Source organism: Glycine soja, chromosome 14 (assembly GCF_004193775.1).
Source record: "Glycine soja cultivar W05 chromosome 14, ASM419377v2, whole genome shotgun sequence".
NCBI classification, from domain to species: Eukaryota; Viridiplantae; Streptophyta; class Magnoliopsida; order Fabales; family Fabaceae; genus Glycine; species Glycine soja.
Window position 1 is genome coordinate 13,502,779 of NC_041015.1, and position 11,212 is coordinate 13,513,990.

The window sequence follows — 11,212 nt, forward strand, 5'->3', positions numbered from 1 at the left end:
AAAAACATGTAAAATCAAATGCAAGCCATAAAATATTCTTTTGATTTTCATCAAAGCATAAAGCTAGGCTATATACAAACTAAATTTCTACTTACGTTAACAACGTAAATCAGTTTGTGTGGGTGGTGCATAACTGAGAGCCTAAAACACAGATTTTATGGTTTTTATTAGTGTTATGGGTGAAAATGATGGTGTGATGAGCTTGTGTTGATGGATGGTTGCATTAAACCTTGACATCCTAATAAGAAAGCTTCGAGCAATATTGATGGTTGTTCAGTTTGGAATGGTGGTGTGGTTAGTTGACAACAAATGCTTGGGTGTGTGGTGGCTAGGGACAATGGTTTAAACAATGATCGATGTGTGATGAAGGTTCAAGTGAGAAAGATCATGACTAGCTGCAATCATGGAGAAGAGGAATGGTGATGATGACTTACACACATTATGAGTATGAAACTAGAAGAGGGAATGAATCATATGATTGATCATTGAAGGCTTTAACTTTCTTTCAAAGGCCAGGAGTGTGAAACCATTCATTCACCTTAGGCCAAAGTCTTAGCTTCTCATCGATCTTCCACATTATTATAAATAACTTGGTTGCTTGCGCTTCATAGGTGCAAGAAACAATATCATCCCATTTATCTTCACATCAAAAGTTTGCTTGATGGAACCAAAACAATGGCAAATCACAAGAACAACTCAAATTTGACATTAGGCCCCGGTGACTTGGACATAACACACACCTTCTTTAAGTCCATCATGAACGCTACACCTTTTCCTCCCACAAAGCACCTTAATAATTAAGATCATCAAGTTCATCCATTCAGTCTCTAAATCACCTCATCACACCGTCATACTTTCGCATACAATATTTTGTTTTAAGAGCTTCAATGTAATGTTTGACAATATTCATAAGACATAAAGGACGTGCAGGGTCGACCCAACTTATTTAGAAGCCTGAAGTGAATTTTAAAATGAGATATTTTTTAGTTAATAATTTTTTGAATAAAAATTAATATTTTTATTAAATATTTATATTTTTATTAAAATTTTAATTTTGGAGCTTTTAAGGATGCAAAGTTATTTATTAATTTATTATAATTGATTTTCTTTAACATTTCTTTTTCAATCGATATCAAAATTAATTCATTTAATCTTTTTTGAGACATTGTTGATCTTAAATAAAATTTAATTAATTTTTAGTTTTAAAAATTTTCTTTTGTCGAAGCAACACTTATCAGAATTGTTAACATTATTCTATAAACAATAAAAACATTCGAAAAAGAATCAATTCTTTTTATATAATTAAGTATGTCAATTGGTGTATCATTTTCTACCTATATAATTTTTCTTGTAATTTTTAGTTATGTAAATAAATCTAATCCATTAATATTTGAGTGATTATTATATTTTAATGAGCATTCAAGGTTAAAACAATATTCTTTTAAATTATTACCACCCAAAGACTGCAATTTCTTAATGCTAAATAGAAAACCAAATTTATCTTCATATATTTTAAATTGTTCAAATCTATTTCTTAATGTGGTAATTATTGGATCTATTATATGCAAGAAGTAATCAATTTTAAATGATTCTTTAGGCGATTTTACATGTTTATTATCAATGCTTTCATCAAATTATTTTTTCTACAAATAACACGTTTTTCGTGAAACTTAGATTTTATATCCATTTCAATAGTAATTTCTTTGACAGAAATTATAGCATTTTGAAATCCATCTTCTCTATATTTTTCCAAAAAAGAAATAAGACCTTTCAATTGTTCTATAGCAACATCCATACCCATATCTTTTTATTGTATTTTTTTTACTAATGGAGTTTACATAAAGTAATATGTCATACCAAATAATCATACTTAACAAACACTCAAAATTTTCAAGCTCATAAGTTGCTAAATAATCATGTTCGCCTTTTATTTTAAGGTCATCATTAATTTCACCTAATTTTAATAAAGCATCTCTTACTTGGGGAGTTTGAAATCTTAAAGCTTTTTTACTTTCAATATGATTTTCTCATCGTGTTTATGACAATGATTTGAGAGTTAGGCTAGGAATATAATATCGTAGAATTTTTCATCTTTATGCTGAAGAAGAAAATAGAGTATATATGTGTTGTAGTACTCCAAAAAAAGATGTAGTTTTAGGATAAGAGTAATCATATCATAGAGTATCAAATTTAGACTATGACAACCACATGGAGTATAAAATGATTGATGATTAATGTCTAAAGTTCTTTTTTGTACACCTTAATGTTTTTCTTTCATATTTGATCCATTACCATAACCTCCTCTTAAGTTATTAATATCAAGTCCAAATTATTTATTTCATTCATAATAGCATCAAAAAGACATTTTCCAGTTGTATCATCTACTTTTAACAATTCTAAAAAATATTCAAAAACATGTATTTGAGTTGAAGAAACATCTACACATTGTAATACAAAAGATATTTGTTCTTGAGGACTTGTATTAGGAGTACAATTTGTAACACACACACACACACACATGTATTTGAGTTGAAGAAACATCTACACATTGTAATACAAAAGATATTTGTTCTTGAGGACTTGCATTAGGAGTACAATTTGTCACACACACACACACACACACACAATACATATAATTAAATTTGTGATTTACATCCTCAATTCAACAAAAAGAATTATGTAACCAGCTATGGAGGAGTTGATTAATAAAACACATCGCTCTTAAAAAATAATCCCAACGTCATCACGTCGGCTCCATCGAAGAATCTCACTTCTCATACTCTACTACTGTCATTCTGCTCCCACGAACAAAGGTTTGCGATCATCACAGGTACCAACCACACGGTACAAAAATTGCGAGGGGTGAGTTTATTATAAAGGAAATTAATACAAAGATCAAATAACCATAATTAGTAAGAAAACATTAACAAATATCATAAGCTTACACAAACATTCACTAGTCCAACACACACTCAACAAATAGTCATCATCAGTCCATAGTTTCAATCAATCATGCTCAGTATGATGCATGCACTTGACCTCAACTCTCAAATGCAATGTGGTACCATCCCCAAGGAAATAGCCTAATCGTGTCCACACGACACTCTCACTTAGGAAAACTAGGCAGTAAGTGTCGAGGTCACCCTGTCGTGCACAGGCAACTCCCCCCCCCCCCCCCACGGTGATCAGCCTGAGTCTCAAGGGAGTTCCAAACCGAGTGACATACCCCCAAGTACAAGTATTCCTCCTCATGAGAAACTATAAGTACTTATTGACAAAGTTTATACTATTTCCATGTTATATGAAGTATGAAACATAGGCACCATCAAATGCACTGGCCGTGGATAATTAAATATTTTAAGCCGTCCCCCTCCAGAGATACTTAAAACTTTTTAACCACTCTATTTCCCTCACCAGGGACATCCAACAAGGTCACTACACCCCTCATGTACATACACAACATACAACGTATGAACACATGGGCACCATCAATGCACTGACCGTGGATAATTAAAGATTCCAAGCCATCCCCCTCCAAAGATACTTAAAACTCTTTAACCACTCTTTTTCCCCCACCAAGGATATCTAACAAGGTCACTGCACCCCCCATGTACATACACATCACTCAACATATGAAACATGGACACCATCAATGCATTGACCGTGGATAATTAAAGATTTTAAGTCATCCCACTCCAAAGATGCTTAAAACTCTTTAACCACTCTATTTCCCCCACCAGGGACATCCAACAAGGTCAATGCATCCCCTATGTACATACACAACATACATCATCACACTGTATTTTCAACATCATCAACATTTCATCTCAATATCACTCTCAACATCAAAATCATCTCATCTCAATGACATTATCAACAACAACAACATCATCTCATATTAACATAATCATCAATAACAACATCAATTCATATTGACATAATAATCAATAACAACATCATCTCATATCAATATCATCATAAACATCAACCTCACCTCATATTAATTAATGTCATCAATAGCAACATCAACAGTAAGTCACATTCCGCATATACATACATCTATAGTTCATGCCTGAGATTCACATTTCTCAGGTCTTCAGACCACACAAGTCTAATAGTAATGTTATTAATGAATAATATATATATCGCATCCCATTAGTCAAAAACATTATTTTCTTGAAAACCAGCATGCAACAGGGACAAGCATACATCCTTATAGTTAGGTTCCCTGACCCCAGCTATGGCATTAAAAGTTGTAAACTATAATAAACTCCTCTCACCTATTGTGAGCTTTCCTTTAGTTCCTCTTTGCATCACTCAGAGGTCTCTCTCGTTCACGCTCGTCAATCCAAACACAAGGTTCTATATACCAAATTGAGGGAAATTTAGTATAGGTTTCAAAAACAAGGTTAATAACCATATTCGGAGTCTAATACCCCTGTCAAAACATAAAGGGCTGATGGGTGTTTCAGATTCTACTAAAAGGAGACATCATTTTAAAATTCCGATCACGCCAATGTGATCAGGGTTCAGTGAAGGTCACGAAAATAACATCAATGTTATAAAAAGATAACTTTTACAATGTCTCATTTTCAAGGGTTTTTCAAAGGAAATGTAAAACACCCTATTACAGTACCTAACACACAAGAGACACTAAGAGGAACTCAAACTAACTAGGAGAAGGGCTTAGAAATCAAGATTACCTCAGAGAAGCTTTGAAATGGAGGATTGGGGAAATTTTCTCCACCGAATCCTTCAGGAGGATTTTGCTCTGATTAAAATGTTCCTCTTGGTGTAGGGGTTTTGATGGCAAGCAACGGCAGCTCGTGGCGACCACCGATGGTTTTCTCCACTGAATCCTTGAGGAGGATTCTGAGGATTCCGCTCCGATTAAAATGTTCCTCTTGGTGTAGGGGTTTGGTGGCAAGCAATGGCGGCTCGTGGCGGCCACCGGTGGTCGTGGGTGGTGAAGAAGGTGTTAAGGTTTGGGTGACATTTTGGAGAAGGGGAGAGTGAAAAATTGTGTTTTTCACGCTGAGGAACATATCTATAATCTGCAGATCTCGCTTAACAAGCTTGGCTCGCTAAGCGGGAGCCCACTTTTCTCACTCAGCGCACAAATTCTCTGCACTATGGCCACTCAACGGGCCAATTCTCGCTCAGTGCAATTTCCTCTCAGGTTGGAATTGCGCTTAGCATGCCCTTCGCGCTTATCAAGATATTAAAAGTTGTTATTTTCAAAATCCCAATGGTCAAACTGTGGAAAAATGTCTTAGGAAGCTCCAGAAAAAATTTGAAGATGATCCAACGATTAATGAATCCGGGATCACGATTTTAGTGAAATAGGTTTGGATAAAATCTGAAATCTCATAATTTCAACTTAGTTCAACGAAACTCCACATAACTCAGCATCCAAATCAAGAAATTCACACATGCCTAATTCAAGCCATACCTCAACTCATTCAAGTCAACCATATAGTCAAATAACATGATAAATACAATTAAACATCGATTTATAACTAGTAATATTTCAAGGTGTTACACAATTAAGTATGATTGAAAAATATTTTGTATTCTTAATATGTTTTATATTTATTTTAATTTCACTTGCTAACAAATTTATCAATTCATCTTGTATTCTATGTCCAAGGTAATGATTGTGAATTTTAATATCTTTAATTTGACAAATATGTTCTTGCACTATAGGATCAAATTCTACAATCATTTCAATTATGCTTAAAAAGTTTTCATTACTTTCTTTGTAAATTCTTTCATTTGTTCCACGAAATGCTAAGTTATTTTTTTGCAAGATTTTTAACAACCACAATAATTCTAAATAAAAGATTTCTCCAATGTTCCCTATCTCTATTTATTTGTTCTTAAATATGTTTGTCAATTGTTTTATTTTTTTAGTAAACTTGTTTCTAAGTCCATCCATAAACTCATATTAGCAATGTGCTCATTATTTATCTCATGATTCCTCAACTTATGACTAATACTTCTCAAATCCCTACTACCTTCATTAGCTAATTTAGTTGTGCTAGAAACAAGATTAAACAATTTGCAACAAAAACAAAAGATTTTATCAAAATCTTGAGAATAAATTAACCATCTTCTTTCATGTTGTTCATCATTAAACAACTTCTAAATGTAAAATAATGAAGAAAAGTGTCTTGAGAATTCATCCTTAGGAAAATCTATATTAGTAATTTTAATAGGACATTTTTCTACTAATAAATCTCTCAAACTTGTACTAATATATGTCCATGGACTTGGTTCAAATATATTTTAAATAATTATTTCTTTTAATTTATTAATTTCTTCTTCTTTTTCATTTTTAGTTTGAAAATCAATATAATCTTGTTCATTAACTATTAATAATTATTCGTTATCTTCATTTTCATCAAGTACTATATTGTTAACTTGTTCATTAACTAATACTTCTTTATTTTCATTTTCATCAATTTCTGCATTGTTAACTTCTTCATTCAATGAACAATTACTTATATTTTCAGATTTATTTTTATATATTTTGATAAATCTACCTAGATCCCTTTTTTGTGATTCAATTAAAGCATCAACTCTTTTCTTTTTTTAAGTTTTGAATAACAAGATTCAAATTTTTGAATTGAAATTTTGAAATAAAGCAACTAATGTATAAAAAATAGATGAAAATTATAAATCAAGATTATGAGAAAAATGTTAGAACAATAAAACCCAATTGCCAACTTGCAAATGGATTATTTTATGTACTTCTTTGAGTTGAGATATTTCACCGCAATGCTATCTGAACTCTAAAACTAATAAATGTACAACAAAATATTTTAGAATTTCAAGAAATTATACAAAAATAATACAAGAACTGAATTATAAAAAAATATAAAAATTACAAATACAACCGTATTTCAAAAGGCCAAAAAGAGTATAAAAGATTTAAATGATTTAGCCAAATGGATAGAAGAATTATTAAAATAATATATGTAATACATTACATGTGAATTGGAAAATTAAAAAAAAAATAAGAAAAGAGATTTCATATTTATTATAATAAAAATTAATATATTGAGATTGAGAGACCTTTGATATAATCAATCAAGAGACATACTAATTAATGAGAAGTAATTAATTTTAAGTGAAAATTAAACAATGAAATTATGGGTCTTATAAAAAATTAAAACTATATTTCTTTTGTAATATTTTTATGGGTATTATAAAAAATGAGTTTTATAATTATTAATATATATTTTTTTAGGCTTAATTTGTTTGAAGGCCTAAAATAAAAATTTTAATTGTTTTATCTTTGGATCCATGGTAAGGACGTAAGTGGTCAGGATGAGTTAAGCATATGAATTATATCTTTGAATGCACTAATTTATATATTGTAAATATGTATAGAAATCAAGTTTACCTCCTAGTTTTATGTTCTTAATTATAATAAAAAATACATCTTCTGATTTATATTTTAAGTGGTGAAAAAGACGATGGATGATTTATATTTTAAGTGGTGGAAAAGATGATGGATAATAATGAAAGTAAGAAAGACGGTAGCATTTTATGCTAATGATTTAAATTCAACGTCACAATTAATTAAAGTATTTGAAGTACTCTTATAACCAAAATGATCTTAAATGATGAAATTTTGGAACCAAAATAAAGGAAAGTGATTAAATTCAATATATAACTAAATTTATGTTGTGATGTCACAAGTCGTCCTAAAAAAGTAAATAAAAAAAAAATCAACTTGTATACAAGGGGACATCATGAACATTCACAGTTCACCACATACCAAAAAAACCATTCATTCTTCGTTTCTGTTCCAACGTTAACTCCGTTAGTTCGTTGAATCCCCGTGTGGCACCCGCCAAACCCAAACCAACTAATTAAACCGCCACCACATCAAATCAACTATACCCAACAATCTCCTTCCCGGTGGAGTACTCCACCGGCGGCGTTGACGACGGAGGCGACGGCGGCAACCGCGAGCTGAAGTTCCTGAACGGAATCTCCTCGGGGCTGTCGTCCTCGAAATTGAGCGCGTAGCTCGAAGGGTCGTAGCTGAAGTCAGCGGACTGGGATTGGCGGTGGTGGAGGAGCTTGCGGCCCATCCTCGACTTCAGGCTCCGCCCCCTGACACGTGGATGCGGGTCACCGCCGTACTCGGTGCACGTCGGTGACCTTATCTTGAACCACGACGGTGATGACGTGGACCCCTGTGGAGAAATCGGTGTTTTTGGTATGCGTAGCTTGCTGTAGAACCCTCCTTCTCCGCGCTCTAATGGGTCGCTGTGAACGGATCCGGAGAAACAGCATAGCGAAGATTTCAGTTTCTCCTTCAGGGATAGTTGCCGGTTAATCCCGTTTTGCATTATCACTAATCACAACAATAATACAATGAAATACCTCTCTTTATATAAGACAGTTTTTGTTTTGGCCCTTTGAGATGGAGATGAATGAGAGAAAATGGGGTGTGGTATTTTTTTTTTTTAAATATTTTTTTAGGGTGTTGTGGGGTGTATATATAAGTTGGGAGGTGGTGAGGTTAAAGGAGGTTAAGGATGTGATGGGATGGTTAAGTTGGGTGAAGTTTGAGATGATTTGAGTTGGGAATGTCCGAAGAATCCGTGGGATAAACGTGGTTGCGATTTTTGTGTTATAACCGTGTTGTCGTTTTGGGTATATTTTTTGAAGTGGCTATTGTTGTTTTATTATTCTCTGTTTTTTTTTTTTTTTCTTTCTTTTTTGGCTAGTCTGTAAATGGGGTGGCATGCAATTTCTACCTCACAATTTTAACCTTTTTTTGGCTAGATGGTGTGGTGTGTTGGCTAGTTTATTGATTAATCTATACAAGGTTAATGGGATTCATCATATGCTTGCGACTTGCGAGTTGTGAATGACTTACTTCTTCATCTATTTTAAGGTTAAATATTAGCAACTTGTTTTGTTTGTTTTCCTAATAATATATACCCAATTCCTTGTCAAGAACATTCTACCGTTCAAAGCAAAACTCTTTTTACCTAATGCTTTGTTGTCTCTGTCTGATTTTACTTTTCATTTGTTTTATAGTTTGGCCTACTCTCTCTTTCTCAATTATCTCTTGTTTTTTCTATTTTAGGGTTTTATAGTTCTATATATAGTTTCTTCATACATAAATGGAATGAAACAAAATTATCCTTGACATAAGAAATGACACGATCGAGAGTATTACGTGAACCAGCTACTAGCTTAATTATGTATTTATGATCCCACCACGTGCCTGTGTGTATTCAACAGAGAACACTAATCTAGATTAAAATTAAAAGTAACACTAATATGCTAGGTGCCAGAGATGGGCCACTTTATTGCCAGCACCAAAAACATTAGCTAGTGGGATTTGCTAGGGGCACCCAGCAACATTATTGCTGGTGCACCCAACAAATTTCCAAAATGACAAAAATGCCCTTCAACGTTTTTGCCAAACTTCTTCCGTTGACACTTGCGGAAGAAATGTTCCGCGGGCATTGACGGAAGAACCTTCTTCCGTCAACTGGGGAAGAAGGTTCTTCCATCGATGTCCGCGGAACATTTCTTCCGCGAGTGTCAACGGAAGAAGAACTATGGAAGAACCTTCTTCCGTGGAACTACGCGGAAGAACTTCTTCCGCGAGAATCAACGGAAAAAGGTTCTTCCGTGGGTAATCACAGAAGAAGGTTCTTCCGTGGATTAATTAGTTAAATTATTTTGTTAATTTTAAGATTATTTGGTATTAGTTAAATGATTTTTTCCTCTCACAAGTTGACCAATGGTCGATTCTTCTACGTATCGCATAATATGTGTCGGTCACTTTTTTCCTCAAATGATTTACAGTAAAATTCATTTTGGAATCCCCGTTCTTCACAGTTACACACACTCCAGTCACACACTTCTTCCTCTCTCCATTTCTCTAACTCTGACCATGCAATTGGCGTTGGTCTCATTGCATTCTCTGTAGAAATGAAGAACAAGGCCAAAGGAAAAGGCAAGGAGGTCGCCGGAAAAGGTTCTACCGGCAAGCGCAAGGGCGCCTTTGACGATGACAAGATCGGTGGCGACCGAAAGAGAAACAAGCGAGGTGTCATTTAGTTATTTCTGACGACGAATTAAATGCCGCGCCAAGAAGGATGGACATGCCAGATAAGGGCCAGAGTAGCAGGCCACGTGTCGTCCCTCAAGAGGAAATGTTGGCCCGAAACTAACTTTTTTGAGTTTTGGGCCTTCCGTTGCAGGCCCTGTTCGAATGAATCAGTGTCTCCTGTTATTTTTTTTGGATTCGTTGACGTGCAAACATGAGACAGGCCACCTTTGGAGAGTGTCACGGCTTTCCCAGATAATTTAAAAAAAAAAACCCGAACAGGGGTACTTAGGCAAGTTTACATGGCCCGAAACTAACTTTTTTGAGTTTTGGGCCTTCCGTTGCAGGCCCTGTTCGAATGAACTGGTGTCTCCTATTATTTTTTTTAGATTCGTTGACGTGCAAACATGAGATAGGCCACCTTTGGAGAGTCTCACGGCTTTCCCAAATAATTTAAAAAAAAACCCCGAACATGGGTACTTAGGCAAGTTTACATGGCCCGAAACTAACTTTTTTGAGTTTTGGGCCTTCCGTTGCAGGCCTTGTTCGAATGAACCGGTGTCTCCTGTTATTTCTTTTGGATTCGTTGACGTGCAAACATGAGACAGGTCACCTTTGGAGAGTCTCACGACTTTCCTAGACAATTTAAAAAAAACCCCGAACAGGGGTACTTAGGCAAGTTTACATGGCCCGAAACTAACTTTTTTGAGTTTTGGGCCTTCCGTTGCAGGCCCTGTTCGAATGAATCGATGTCTCCTAATATTGTTTTTGGATTCGTTGACGTGCAAACGTGAGACAGGCCACCTTTAGAGAGTCTCACGGCTTTCCTAGACAATTTTAAAAAAACCCCGAACAGGGGTACTTAGGCAAGTTTACATGGCCTGAAACCAACTTTTTTCTCATACGACAATGACTGACGTGACCCGACAGTGAACGACGTGACAAGAGGTTGCTTTAGTTTTACGCTTCACAATGTAAAATAGTCACGAGTCTGGTAAAAGGGAAGCCATGTGCCTGGCTGGGCCATTTATATAAATGATAGATGGGGATGTTCATGGTACTCAACAACAACTAGTATTCAGAGTTTGTCAAATTAATTTTCGATAAAAAAATGGCATTCTTAGG

The 11,212-nt window shown here is 34.5% G+C and overlaps 1 protein-coding gene across 1 annotated transcript; it reads right to left on the bottom strand.

Moving 5' to 3' along the window:
* Positions 1 to 7,637: 7,637 nt before the first annotated feature.
* Positions 7,638 to 8,571, bottom strand: LOC114384386. The gene has a single exon (XM_028344059.1). The coding sequence runs from the start codon at positions 8,364 to 8,366 to the stop codon at positions 7,902 to 7,904; it is 465 nt and encodes a 154-aa protein (XP_028199860.1). The 5' UTR covers positions 8,367 to 8,571; the 3' UTR covers positions 7,638 to 7,901.
* Positions 8,572 to 11,212: the final 2,641 nt, after the last annotated feature.